Here is a 15,386-nt window from a genome sequence, read left to right as displayed (position 1 = left end):
TATTGTTGAGACTGGTACTGGTGGGGATAGCTGCTCTAGAAAAATGAATAGAAGTTCATGCTGTATCCCTAAAAAACTGCTCAGCTAGCAAGGTATAAGGAGAAGGAATCACCTACCCAGCATCACCTATCATTGCCACACATATCCTGAGTGTTCAGTGACTTCCTAATATTAGAGATGGCCTGGGAGTTGACTCTGCTGGTGCTGTATGTACTCTTTTGTTACCTAACTCTTTCTTTCTTTCTTTCTTTCTTTCTCTCTCTTTCTTTCTTTCTTTCTTTCTTTCTTTCTTTCGTTCTTTCTTTCTTTCTTTCTTTCTTTTCCTTTCTTTCTTCCTTCCTTCCTTCCTTCCTTCCTTTCTTTCCTTCTTTCTTTCTCTTTCTTTCTTTCTTTCTTTCTTTCCTTCTTTCTTTCTTTCCTTTCTTTCTTTCTTTCCTTCTTTCCTTCTTCCTTTCTTTATTTCTTTCTTCCTTTCCTTCTTTCTTCTTTCTTCCTTTCTTCTTTCTTTCTTTCCTTCTTTCCTTCTTTCCTTCTTTCCTTCTTTTCTTCTTTCTTCCTTTCTTCCTTTCTTCCTTCCTTCCTTCCTTTCTTCCTTCCTTCCTTCCTTCCTTCCTTCCTTCCTTCCTTCCTTCTTTCTTTCCTTTCTTTGTTTCTTCCTTCCTTCTTCCTTCCTTTCTGTCTGTCTGTCTGTCTGTCTTTCTTTGAAATGGAGTCTAGCTTTTGTCTCCAGGCTGGAGTGCAGCGGCACGATCTTGGCTCATTGCAACCTCTGCCTCATGGGTTAAAACAATTCTGCTGCCTCAGCCTCCCCAGTAGCTGGGGTTACAGGCGCGCACTGCCACACCCAGCTAATTTTTGTATTTTCAGTAGAGACAGGGATTCACCATGTTGGCCAGACTGGTCTCGATCTCCTGACCTCGTGATCCACCCACCTCGGCCTCCTAAAGTGCTGGGATTATAGTCATGAGCCACCACAACCGGCTGACCTAACCTTTCTTGAAACTCAGTAGTACACATGGTGCTGAGCAAAGCCTCCTGTGACTCATGACTGTGATTGTCACTCTGAACCCAAGATCACCAGTAAGACAGAGTAGACATTATGATTCCAATCCCCTTAACCTTGCTCTAATCTTTTTTTTTTTTCCATAGCTTTTGACACCTTTTGACATACTGTATAACCTAGTTACTTATGTTTGTTGATTAAGCCTTATGAGGGCAGGTTTTTTTTGTTCATTATATAGGCCTAGCACCTAGCACAATGCCTGGTATACACCAGATGCTCAATAAATACTTGTTAGATGAATGAATGAATAAATGTTTCTTTAGTATTTATTCAAGGCCAGGAGTAAAGGATTGCGAACACCAGTAACAGAATTTCTGCCGTTAAATTTCTTTGAGCCAAGGATGTGATTATGGTCATTTCTGAGATTGGTCCATTACAGAGATGTCTTAGAGAAAGTTCCCAAATCACATCAGGAAAGAGGGGCTTAGAGAAGTTTATTTCCAGGGAGGTTATGTCTTAGCAATGACAATATAAAAGAAAGCTGAGTTTAATAAATTATATTTACACATGTGAAGGAAGATTGTGTTATTAATGGAGCATTTGTATGTAGGGGTTGTCCAAAAAGAAGAATCCTCAGACAGAAATAATTTTTACAACTTAGTCTTCGCTGTGGTCCAAGAAAGATGATACTATGAAGAGTGTGACCCCACAGTGCTCAAAGTAGCCTTAAATTAAATTATGCAGGATTACTGCTAAAATAGACCATGGTGGTAAGGGAATAAAAGGATTTTAATTTTGAATACAAACCACTTTATCCATGTAATTAGCATTGTAGTTTTAGAAATTTTAGCAAATAATAATCATTATTTGTTCTAGTATAATATCTAGTTAGCATGCAGATATTAATTGAAAATAATAATCCAGTTCCTTTTAAATATGGCAGCTATGTAAATAGAGAAGATTTCTAGTCATGTGCATCTGGACTCTTGTGTAATTTTAAGATTTTACAGAAGAATGGTATCTCATAAAAGAATTCACACATATTTTAAGATGTCTTCACATCTGCATGGTTTTGTCATGTTGTTTATTTTTCCTGGAACGCTCATCTTTTTTTTTGTCAGCCCTTGCAAATCCTCCTTGTCCTCCTAAATCCGGCCATAGTCACATTTTCTCTCTGGCTTTTCTTGGCACTGTCTTCCTGCAACTGGTTCTCCCCCTTAAGGTTAATTGATTAATTGCTTCCTCCTCTGTGTTCCCAAAGTGTTTATCACAAGGTGTGGGTGTTATTTATTTACCTGCCCCTGAGTTTCAAGGGCATCTTCATCATCTTTGTTACCCTAGTGACTGGCACTGTTCCTGCAGCATAATACATGTTTAATAAATGGTTATTGAATTTGAGCATCAGAATATATTTTTACCTTGACCACTGATTCACCCAGCAAATATTTATTAAGGGCTTTTTATATGCAAGATACTGTGTTATGTGTTGTGAAGATACTACAAAGATAAATCAGATGCACAAGTCCTTGAAACTCTATAGTGTAATAAGGAATAATAAGTCATGCATTAAAACAACTATAATACATGATAGAAAATGTTGTTTTCAAGCCGATGTGTAGGTTATGTGTGTTTGAGAGAGAGAGAGAAGACAGATTACTTTCTGCTAGGGTTCAAGAATGCCTTCCTATTGGCTAAGGAAATATTTTCCTTAAGTGACTAAAAAGCTGTGTTTCAAAATATTCTTTTGATGTCTCACAAATGAAGTGGAATTCTGTCTTAGGTCTAAAAATACACATCTCTGTCACTTTAACTTGGTGTACTCTTGTAGATTATTGAATTAAAGCACTGCTCAGGGGTTATACTGCTACTTGCCAAGCGGTCTACATTTAAAGTAGAAATAAGATGTTTCTTTTGGTGCCATAAGGGATACATTTTATGCATTCTCTAGCTTTTAGAAGACACCCCAAAGGCTAAGTCTTTAACATGCTGTTACAAGTTTATTCCTAATTGCCATTGGGAAATTGGCTGAAGAAAGTTTTTGACAAAAGTTAACAATATTGTCATTGAGAGAATAATTCAAAATGGATTTTAACTAAAAGCTTTTTAAAACTTTGGTGAACATAGCTTGAATGTGTAATATTTAATTGCATTTAAGCCAATAACACACATATATATATTAGACTGGCCTTTTTGTGCATCAAGGCATTAAATGTTAAAAGTTTGAATGATTACAGATTTTAACTGATGATCATCAAGCAATTTTTCTGTTTTCATTTAGACTTGGATTCTCACTTGCATTTATCTCCAACTGCTCCTATTTAATCCTCTCGTCAAAACTGAAGGGATCTGCAGGAATCGTGTGACTAATAATGTAAAAGACGTCACTAAATTGGTGAGTAAGGAATGCTTTAAAGTGCCGTGTAAAAAAGAGCTGTGGCTCTTTTTCCTGTGCTTGTTGATCAAAGATTTAGATTTTTCTTGCCCCAAAGTACTGTTTTCCTAAGGTGGGGAAAGGAATCATTGGGTTACTATAAAGGGTTTATAGAAAGCAGGTAGTGAGATATTTAAGGTCATGGATACTTTGTTGGTAAAACTGGCTAGTTGCACACCGCTGCTGTGACTGCTTATTTGCTGGTCTTCTCGCCCTCCTTCATAGGCAGTGAAGGACCTTGGAGAGTTCGCTGTGTGCTGATGGGCTTGCCCCGGCTTGTTCCCCATAATCTCTCCAGTGGGTTCTCCAGCATGTTCTATTTCCCCTTCACATGTCTTCCTACTCTTCTCTAAAAAGCCTAACGAAAGGAAACCTGAAATGGCTATTCTCCCCATTCCATCAGTATGAAGACCCTGTCACATGTCAGTGGGCGTTTGCTTCTTCAGGGAACATAGAGAGGTGATTCATTGCCCACATGCTGAAGGGACTCATCTCCCTGGTTTGTGACATTGAACTCTTCCCTCAGCGAAAGCCATTTGCATTGCTGCCCCTAAGTCACTGCCAGCTCCATGCTATGCTTTTCCAGGTGCTTTCTCTCAAGATCAAGCCACAGAGAGGGCATAACACGTCTGGAATGCATCCTTCCCAACCCTCGCGATCTAGGGGAGATCTTACATGCTTGTTTGAACCATGTATGATTTCAGGATGAACAAAGCTTGAGAAGCAATTTTTTTAAATTCCTGGTTATTTAAATACTCACTGGAGAACCGAGGTGATGTGAGAATAGGTAAGAAATGAGGGTTGTGATGTAGAGAAAGGGATGAAAAGTTTATTTGTTGGGGTAATAGGATAAGGAGTAGAAGGGGCTCTATTTATCTTCCCTCTTCTTGATACATATTTTCCGGTGTATATGTTTTATTTTGGGTTTATAATAGAACTTCAAAACAGAAGTTTAAGGCCACTGTTGAAGTCTTGCTAGCTTAGCCTCAATATAGAAGTAGAAACCTACAGACACAGTTTATACAAATTCCTTAGGACCCAGAGAGTTAAGGTTTAAAAGCATTCTCCCATACAGCAGCAGCAGATGTATCAGTATGTCTTACTTGTGGGAACTGTGAGCAAAGCCATGCAAGAGTTGCCTGGCATATACCTGGGTAGCTATTGTGTATAGGGTGGGGGTGAGGGGGGCATATTTAAAAAAAAAAAACCATACTGTTTAAAAACAGATCATGTTTTTTTCCTTGAGTTGCTTGTTAGTTTGTGACCCAAGAAACAACACTAAAAGGACAGTATGTGTTTAAAATTTAACTTTTGTGCATGACCTGGGTTCTAGTCTAGACTTAACATGTGATGGCTATGTGACTTTAGTCAAGGCACTTGACCTCTTCGAGCCTCAGTTTCTTCATCTGTTAAATAGAGATAATATGTCAGAGGGATCTGAGAATAAATTGTAATAATGTAGCCTAAGCCCATAGTGAGCACAGTGCCTGACACATAGTAGATATTTGGTAAGTGTTAGACACGGTTACTATTTTATGATTATGTGAACTTAGGGAAGAGGAAGCATACCAAGTGCCTCAGTTCAGAGCTGAAATGAGTGTCAGGTGGCATTACTGGAAGTAGGATGGTAGTAAGCACCATGAGATCAGTTACTGCCTTAACTCCCATCTGACTACGGATGCCCATGCCTAAATTCATTTATCAATAAATTATTCTCAGATTCTAGAAGCTATTGACAAGACTAAGCAGAATAATACAGAAAATGTTATGGTAAACTTGTGTGAGATGACCTAGTCGAGCAAGCATGCACATGATCTTAGCTTTCTGTAAGGAAGATAAAGATTTAGAGACAAGATGAAGGAAAGAATAAGTCTACAAAGCAAGACAGACCCTTGAAGATGTAATGGTGCAAAACTACTTTTTAATGTATGTTATCTTAATACCCAATGGGCTCAGTCAGTTGTTGGCTAAATTATTTGTCTGGGAATTTTAATGGTGATATAAGAGAAGGGTGGGGGCAGCAAAGTAGAAGGTGTTCATTAAATGTTTGCTGCGTGAGTGAAGAAGAAATGATGTGCTCCACTTTAATGAGCATCACAATCACCTGTCATGCTGATGAAAATTATGCCTGTATTCACAATAGCAAAGACTTGGAACCAACCCAAATGTCCATCAGTAATAGACTGGATAAAGAAAATGTGGCCCGTATATATGATGGAATACTATGCAGCCATAAAAAGGATGAGTTCATGTCCTTTGCAGGGACATGGATGAAGCTGGAAACAATTATTCTCAGCAAAATATCATAAGAACAGTAAACCAAGCACCACGTGTTCTCACTCATAAGTGAGAATTGAACAATGAGAACACATGGACACAGGGAGGGAAACATCACGCACTGGGACCTTTTGGGGAGTGGGGCGCTGGGGGAGGGATAGCGTTAGGAGAAATACCTAATGTAAATGACGAGTTGATGGGTGCAGCAAACCAACCTGGCGTGTGTATACCTACGTGTTGTTAACAAACCTGCACGTTGTGCACATGTACCCTAGACCTTAAAGTATAATAATAATTTAAAAATTGCAAGTGCCTGGACCTACAGCAAGAAACTGCTTTGATAAGTCTGAGAAAGGGATCCAAACATCTATGTTTTTAACAAATTTCTGAAAGGAGACTTAAGAGCAATTGCTCTAGATGGTCTCTTCTGTCATTGTTTAGAAATGAAAATGTCTTGACTCTTATTTAATCTCAACTCCTGTTATGACTAGTTATCTGTGTTGTATAGATTTATAAAGATGCCAGATTAATACAAATCTTCAAAATATGTTTAAAGTAGGTCATTACTTTAGAACCAGCAGATCACAGTCTCTCAGGGAGTTATTTAAGGTGCAGCTCTAAGAGCATCACTATTCCGAATCTCAACTTGTGGAGATGAGGTGTAAGAACCATAATGTTTCCAACAAGCATCTACATAAAAGTTATTTATGTAGAAGTATCAGGACTACTTAGGCAATAGTGCTTATTTTTTTTGTGTGTGTGTGTGTGTGTGTGTGTGTGTTTTAATGTTTGAAGTGGAGTGTTCCTATCCTAACTTATTAATTTCATTTATTCAAGCAGCAACATGAGTGACTGTTGAGATTTACGGATGTAGATAATCACAGCCTTTCTCTAAAGAATGCTGGGGCAGAGCATCTTGATGGAAGTCGGGATTACTGGGTTGTTTTAATGCCAGCTCCACTATTACTTGGCTGTGTGGCCTTGGAGAAATCACTGAATCTTTCTGGCATTCAATTTCCTAGTTTTTCAAGTGAGGAACATGGACATGATCAATAGGTCTTAATCTAGGACTGATAAACTTCAAATGCTTACACATGAAGTTCAGAATTGTGCTGCCTTTGTATGCCTTATGTTCATTTCTGAGGAGAGTGTGTAGGTTTTATCATTTCTCAGATAAATCTATGGCCCCAAAGAAGATGAGAACTACTAAATTAGAGAAATTTGGAGGCCCTTTTCAGCTTTGAAATTATTTTATTCCATAATGATGTTTTTTTTTCAGGTCGCATCTCTTGGAATAATTCAGTAATGACTCAACTAAAGGAGGTTATATAGGATGAGAGGAACTTGCTTTGCAGACATAACCTTGCTACATTTTATGTGAGGGAAAGGAAGTGGCCTGACAGTTGATTTTTGCCTGTACTCACAGTTATTCCTTCAATGGAAATCATTCCTTTGCAGCCCCTACCAGTTCCGTCTTTGCATTAGGTGGCAACTTGCACTGTGCCCACACACTTTAAGTTTATTTACTTGAAATGATTCTCATGTCACAGAAGCACATGATTTATGACTTTAATGTCAATTGTTTTAAATTTCTTCTTGAACACTTTATACTGCCCCTACAGTCCCCATGGTTTTCATTTGAAATGTTTCTGGCACGTTTACTAAGCATAATAGTTCATCTATTTACAGAACATTTTGCTTTGTTTCTAAAAAAAAGTGTTGCAAGACTTGTTTTAAATGGCAAACTCAGACTTACCTAAAGAAAGGGTCAAGTATCTGGGAAGAGGATGAATCAAACTTTCATGACTTGTATCTATGGGATAGTTAGGTTGCAGCTTTTAGCAGTTGTAATTGTTCATATAAGAAGGAAATTCAAATATTGAAAGAGTTCAACCTAGTTTTCTCTGTGTATTCTCCCTCCTCTTCTCTTTGTTTGTGATGATGTTGTTTCTTCATTTGAGGCAGTTTAACTCAATATGATTTTGCTGCTAAAGAGAAAAAATGTTTTTGTCTTTAACTTTCTATTGGGTAATGACTTATCTTCCTCAAAACGTTTCTTAAGGTCCCGTCCCCATCTCGTAAAGGTGGAATTATTCTGTCTTTTCAAGGTCAGTCTACAAATTAGTAAGATAGCATTAGAACAAAGGAACCTATTGTTTTCCTGGTCTTGTCGTGGGCGGTTAATTCAAGTTGGCTATATTTATACATGATTCATGGAGATTAACATAATAAGAGATTATAAAAATATTCTCAGATAACACATTTTCACACTTTGAATAGACAGTCTTGATTAATTCTGATTATTTTTCTCTTCAAATATTATATTTCTCAAATAGAATTACTACTGCATTAAAGTGAAGAATTGGAGTCCCTGAATGTCCCCATTTCTAGATGAATTCTTTTCTTCAAATGACCTATGTATATCATTAATAGTGAAGATTTCACATAATTTTGTTTGACCTTTGAAAAATAATAGTTTGAAAGATAGTTTTCAAATTTTATTTTATTAGGTTGCAATATTTAGCATTTTAACTTCTGCTCCTGTGGTCAGCAAAAAAATTTGTTGTCTATTTAAAGCTAAAATTTAAGGACATTTTATATTTTTTAAAAAAAGGACTATTAGAAATAATATGTATTAAAACTCTCTAGATAGATTGCTATATTATTAAGAGTATCAGTCTTATTGTTAGGAAAACATTGTTCTTCCTTTATAGAGTAAATTACTTAGATAATGTGTCTTCTGCTCCTTGAATTTTTATGTTTATCTTTTGTGGAGATGTGGGTCCCTTTGTGTTGCCCAGGCTGGTCTCAAACTCCTGGTCTCAAGAGATCCTCCCACTTCTGCCTCCTGAAGTTTTGGGATTATAGGTGTCAGCCACCATGCGCAGCCTGCTCCTTGGTTTTTTAAAACAATAGTTACGAGTACATAGACACCATGCAGAAATACTTTGCATGGATTGTCTCCTTTACTTTTCATAACCTTATGAGGTAACTGTTTTTAGGCCCAGTATATTGGTTAGAAAGCTGAGATCTAGTGGTATTTAGTAACCTGATCATTATCACTTGGGAAATAGTTGAGTAGAGGTTTGACCCCCTAACTACATATCATGGCAGCACAGTAATGCAGTTCAGAATTTATAATGCATTCCCAGTAGTTTCAGATGTAAATTTCAACCACAATTAATGAATTATCATTGTAACCTACTGAATTTTATTTCCTGAATAGTAGTCACCTTATCTTACTGTGATTAGGAAGCTATCATATTGTAGAAGCTCAGTTAGTACTAGTTAATTGGAATCATCATCATAAGGTATGTCATCATATGATAGGTCATCATCATAAGGTATGTCATCATCATGAGGTATTATACACTCCCTAAGTATTATAGTTTATAATCTCTTCTATTTGAAAGGAAAAATGGTTATCTATCTTTGTTTAGATATTCTTTACTGAGGAAAGATGATCTTGAAAAGCCTCCAAAAATTGTCATCTTAATTTTTTTTTTTTTTATGAGACAGGATGTCTGTCACCCAGTCTGGGGTACAATGGTGCAGTCATGGCTCACTGGAGCCTCAAACTCCTGGGCTCAAGTGATCCTCCTGCCTCAGCCTTTCTAGTAGCTGAGACTCCCAAGTAGTTGCCACCATACCTGACTAATTTTAAAAATTTTTTTCTTGAGATAGACTCTCACTTTGTTGCCAAGTCTGGTCTCAAACTGCTGACTTTGAGTGATCCTGTCACCTTGGCTTCTTAAAGCAGTAGGATTACAGGCATGAACCCTCTTTGTTTGTGATGATGTTGTTTCTTCATTTGAGGCAGTTTAACTCAATATGATTTTGCTGCTAAAGAGAAAAAATGTTTTTGTCTTTAACTTTCTATTGGGTAATGACTTATCTTCCTCAAAACGTTTCTTAAGGTCCCGTCCCCATCTCGTAAAGGTGGAATTATTCTGTCTTTTCAAGGTCAGTCTACAAATTAGTAAGATAGCATTAGAACAAAGGAACCTATTGTTTTCCTGGTCTTGTCGTGGGCGGTTAATTCAAGTTGGCTATATTTATACATGATTCATGGAGATTAACATAATAAGAGATTATAAAAATATTCTCAGATAACACATTTTCACACTTTGAATAGACAGTCTTGATTAATTCTGATTATTTTTCTCTTCAAATATTATATTTCTCAAATAGAATTACTACTGCATTAAAGTGAAGAATTGGAGTCCCTGAATGTCCCCATTTCTGGATGAATTCTTTTCTTCAATGACCTATGTATATCATTAATAGTGAAGATTTCACATAATTTTGTTTGACCTTTGAAAAATAATAGTTTGAAAGATAGTTTTCAAATTTTATTTTATTAGGTTGCAATATTTAGCATTTTAACTTCTGCTCCTGTGGTCAGCAAAAAAATTTGTTGTCTATTTAAAGCTAAAATTTAAGGACATTTTATATTTTTTAAAAAAAGGACTATTAGAAATAATATGTATTAAAACTCTCTAGATAGATTGCTATATTATTAAGAGTATCAGTCTTATTGTTAGGAAAACATTGTTCTTCCTTTATAGAGTAAATTACTTAGATAATGTGTCTTCTGCTCCTTGAATTTTTATGTTTATCTTTTGTGGAGATGTGGGTCCCTTTGTGTTGCCCAGGCTGGTCTCAAACTCCTGGTCTCAAGAGATCCTCCCACTTCTGCCTCCTGAAGTTTTGGGATTATAGGTGTCAGCCACCATGCGCAGCCTGCTCCTTGGTTTTTTAAAACAATAGTTACGAGTACATAGACACCATGCAGAAATACTTTGCATGGATTGTCTCCTTTACTTTTCATAACCTTATGAGGTAACTGTTTTTAGGCCCAGTATATTGGTTAGAAAGCTGAGATCTAGTGGTATTTAGTAACCTGATCATTATCACTTGGGAAATAGTTGAGTAGAGGTTTGACCCCCTAACTACATATCATGGCAGCACAGTAATGCAGTTCAGAATTTATAATGCATTCCCAGTAGTTTCAGATGTAAATTTCAACCACAATTAATGAATTATCATTGTAACCTACTGAATTTTATTTCCTGAATAGTAGTCACCTTATCTTACTGTGATTAGGAAGCTATCATATTGTAGAAGCTCAGTTAGTACTAGTTAATTGGAATCATCATCATAAGGTATGTCATCATATGATAGGTCATCATCATAAGGTATGTCATCATCATGAGGTATTATACACTCCCTAAGTATTATAGTTTATAATCTCTTCTATTTGAAAGGAAAAATGGTTATCTATCTTTGTTTAGATATTCTTTACTGAGGAAAGATGATCTTGAAAAGCCTCCAAAAATTGTCATCTTAATTTTTTTTTTTTTTATGAGACAGGATGTCTGTCACCCAGTCTGGGGTACAATGGTGCAGTCATGGCTCACTGGAGCCTCAAACTCCTGGGCTCAAGTGATCCTCCTGCCTCAGCCTTTCTAGTAGCTGAGACTCTCAAGTAGTTGCCACTATACCTGACTAATTTTTAAAATTTTTTTCTTGAGATGGACTCTCACTTTGTTGCCAAGTCTGGTCTCAAACTGCTGACTTTGATTGATCCTGTCACCTTGGCTTCTTAAAGCAGTAGGATTACAGGCATGAACCACTGTGCCCTGCCAATTTTGTAAAATCATGAATTGAGTTACCATTTTTAAAAAGTCCAGTTACACTTGAAAACTATACAGGTGTGGTAATACACATGGTTGGTTAGATTTTTAGTCAATATTAGTAGTAGATAAATTTTTAGGAGAAACAAAACAGCAAAAAGCTTTTTTGGGCGGTGTTATTTCTGAAGGCTGAACAACTAACATTATAGTAAGCTACTGTATATGAGTGAACGATGACATTTAGATAGAAGTGTAGAGCTTTTCTCCTCTACAGCCATGATTATTAAACAGTGCTAGGTCTGAAAATCATGGACTCTTTCCCCAGAACAGTTGACATATGCACAGCATTTTATTAAAGTGTCAAGGGAGTCATAGATCACTACTGAATTTTGATTCCTGCCTTGGACTTGGGAGAGACAGCCGAAACAAGTAAGGGTCTTGCAAAATGTCCAAGTGGCCGCTGATCTCATGGGATTTAGGGACCTCAGTGACACTTGAACCATGAGATTCAAAGGTTTTTAGATCAGTCATCTAGAGAAGAAGTTAAATGTTCTGATTTGGAATTATTTTTCTTCTGAGTCCAAATACCTGCAGGGTGCGGTATGCAGCCAGTGCCAGTTTCGCTTGCAAAGACTTTTTCTTGGCCGAGTCTCCAGCATTTCCGAATGCTGTTCTCCCGTGGATATTTTTCCAGTGTCACTGGACATGGTCAATCCTTAGGATATCCAAAGAAGACAGTAAATAGGGCCCACCAGCACAGTTAGCTCATCATCCAGTGACTTGTTTTTGCAGTTTCTTATTTACAATCTGGCATAGTATTGACATCCTTGCACTCCAAACCAAAGCTCATTACAATGAGTTAGCCTTTGGTAAAATTTTCCGTCAGTTAATTTTTTTTTCTTTTCCATGAATTTCTTTTAGTAGAACAGATTTGTTTTTAAAAATATGTACCCTTGGTTACTTATACATTTAACTCTACCAACAGGGAATACCTCCCTGGACTCTAGACCTGGCTCCTGCTTTTCTAGTTTCTAGTTTACATGTAAATATTTAATGTATATTCAGATTCCTAGTGGTCTTCTAATCTTTTGTCTGTCTCTATTTTCTCTTTGCGCCAAACTGTCTTACCATACTAATCTTGCTGTTTTACCACCATATTCCTTTGCTGAAACACGTTCAGCGTTGCATCACCACTTACATAAGGAAGTCAAACCCGACTGAATTTATAGAAATTATCTAGTTTGCCCTCTTTATTTTACAGACAGGGAGTAGAACTTCCACAGAGATGATGCTATGTGTCTAAGCAGAAGCGATTTGCTGTAGAGTTCTGGTGGTAGAACTGTTCCTACTGTACTTTACTACTTCCCATTTGACCTCCTTAGCTCAACATTTGGAGGGTCTCTCTCAAATGCAGTTTTCCTGGAGTATTTCTTATCTCTTTTGTGGTCTCCCTAATACATTATGAGTTTTCCCATTTCTTTGCCTTTGCACAGGACCCTTCCTCTATCTAGAATGTCCCACTCCCTTGCATTTAGTATTAATAGAAATTCATACTCATTCACATACCATGACTAAGCACTTAGTATTTTACATGAGTTATTTAATCCTTATAAACCTGTCAGCTAGATTCTACATGATTGCCATGTGACACATGTGAAAAATTAGGTTAAAGTAGATGAAGTGACTTGCCTAAGACTTCTGAGTTAGCAGGTTGCAGCGCCAGGATCCAACCTGAGTGGTCTGTCTCCAGAACCTGTGCTATTAATCCATACATTAAATTCACTGCCTCTAAGGAATATTTTCCAAGTTCCAGGCCATAGGCTCGCTCTGTGATATATATCAGAGAAGCAGAATTTATTGCATGGTTATCTGTGCTTTCTGGAAGGTGAGTCAGTATACTACGGGGTTGAATATTTCCTCCCCAAAATGCTTGGGACCAAAAGTGTTTCAGATTTCATTTTTTTTTTCCAGATTTTAGAATATTTATGGTTTTTTCTTTTTAATATACTTTCAACTGTTATTTTTGATTCAGGGGCTACATTTGAAGGTTTATTACTTGGGTATATTGTGTGATGTGGAGGTTTGGGGTATGATTGATCTCATCACCTGGGTAGTGAACATGGTACCTAATAGGTAATTTTTTTAACCCTGTCTTCCTTCTTCCTATCTAGTTGTCCCTGGTATCTATTGTTGCCATCTTTATTTCCATGTGTATGCAGTGTTTAGTTCCCACTTCTAAGTGAGAGCATACAATATTTGATTTTCCATTCCTGTGTTAATTCACTAACAATGATGGCCTCCAGCTGCATCCATATTCCTGCGAAGGACATGATTTTATTCTTTTTCTGTGACTGCATAGTATTCCATGGTGTATATGTATCACTTTGTCTTTATTCAGTTCATGATAGGCACATAGGTTGATTCCATGATTTTCTATTGTGAATAGTACTGTGATGAACGTACAAATGCATGGGTTTATTTGGTAGAAGGACTTCTTTTGGATATACACCCAACAATGGGATTGCTGGGTTGAATGGTAGTTCTGAGTTCTTTGAGAAATCCCCCAACTTCTTTCCGAAGTGGCTGAACAGTGTATATGCATTCCCTTTTCTCTGCAGCTTCACCAGCATCTGTCGTTTTTTGGCATTTTTAAAAATTATATTTTAAGTTCTGGAGTACATGTGCAGAACGTGCAGTTTGTTACATAGGTATACATGTGCCATGGTGGTTTGCTGCAGCCATCAACCCATCACCTACATTAGGTATTTCTCCTAGTGCTATCCTTCCCCCTGATGTGTGATATTTCCCTCCCTGTGTCCGTGTGTTCTCATTGTTCAACTCCCACTTATGAGTGAGAACATGTGGTGTTTGGTTTTCTGCTTTTGTGATAGTTTGCTGAGAATGATTGTTTCCAGCTTCAACCATGTCCCTGCAAAGGACATGAACTCATCCTTTTTTATGGCTGCATATTATTCCATGCTGTATATGTGCCACATTTTCTTTATCCAGTCTATCACTGATGGACATTTGGGTTGGTTCCAAGTCTTTGCTATTGTGAATAGTTCTACAATAAACATACGTGTACATGTGTCTTTATAATGGCATGATTTATAATCCTTTAGGTATATACCCAGTAATGGGATTGCTGGGTCAAATGGAATTTCTAGTTCTAGATCCTTAAGGAATCACCACACTGTCTTCCACAATGGTTGAACTAATTTACACTCCCACCAACATGACAGCCATTCTAACCCATATGAGATGGTATCTCATTGTGGTTTTCATTTGCATTTCTCTATTGATTAGTGATGTTGAGCAATTTTTCATGTATTTCTTGGCCCCTTGCATATCTTCTTTTGAGAAATATCTATGTCTTTTGCGTACTTTTTGTTTATGGGGTTATTTTTTGATTGTTGAATTATTTAAGTTCCTTTTAGGTTCTGGATATTAGATCTTTGTTGGATGCATAGTTTACAAATATTTTTCCCCATTCTGTAGATTGTCTGTTTACTCTGTTAATAGTTTCTTTTGCTGTGTACAAGCTCTTTAGTTTAATTAGCCCCCAATTGTCATTTTTTGTTTCTGTTGGAATTGCTTTTGAGGACTTAGTCATAAATTATTTCCGAAGGCCAGTGTCCAGAATGGTGTTTACTAAGTTTTCTTCCAGGATTTTTACAGTGTGGGGCTTTACATTTACATCTTTAATTCCTTTTGAGTTAATTTTTGTATGTGGTGAATAGTAGGGGTCTAGTTCCATTCTTCTACATCTAGCTAGCCAGTTATCCCGGCATCATTTATTGAATAGGGAGTCCTTTCCCCATTGTGTATGTTTGTTGACTTTGTCAAAGATCACATGGCTTGTATGTATGCAGCTTTATTTTAGATTTCAGATTAGAGATGCTCAACCTGTATAAATGCTTAGAAAGTAATATTAATACAATAATTTATTAAGTGACCACAAATATCTACAACTTGACTTTGTAAGTTCTCTTCCAAATGTAATTAGAAAGAAACCAATGAAAACCAAGAAAGTAATAAC

The 15,386-nt window shown here is 36.9% G+C and overlaps 1 protein-coding gene across 2 annotated transcripts in view; it reads left to right on the top strand.

Annotated features, from left to right (window-relative positions):
- The window catches only part of KITLG (KIT ligand), a 91,753-nt gene that overhangs the window by 33,391 nt on the left and 42,976 nt on the right, over positions 1-15,386 (top strand). For both annotated transcript variants that reach the window (XM_011988897.1, XM_011988896.1), the window contains exon 2: positions 3,282-3,395. In XM_011988897.1, coding sequence (XP_011844287.1) covers positions 3,282-3,395 — 114 coding nt within the window. The remainder of the gene's footprint in view (positions 1-3,281; positions 3,396-15,386) is intronic.

Source organism: Mandrillus leucophaeus, unplaced genomic scaffold (assembly GCF_000951045.1).
Source record: "Mandrillus leucophaeus isolate KB7577 unplaced genomic scaffold, Mleu.le_1.0 Scaffold340, whole genome shotgun sequence".
Lineage (NCBI taxonomy): Eukaryota > Metazoa > Chordata > Mammalia > Primates > Cercopithecidae > Mandrillus > Mandrillus leucophaeus.
The sequence above is the reverse complement of the archived record's forward strand: the minus strand, read 5'-3'. Positions and strand labels throughout refer to the sequence as shown.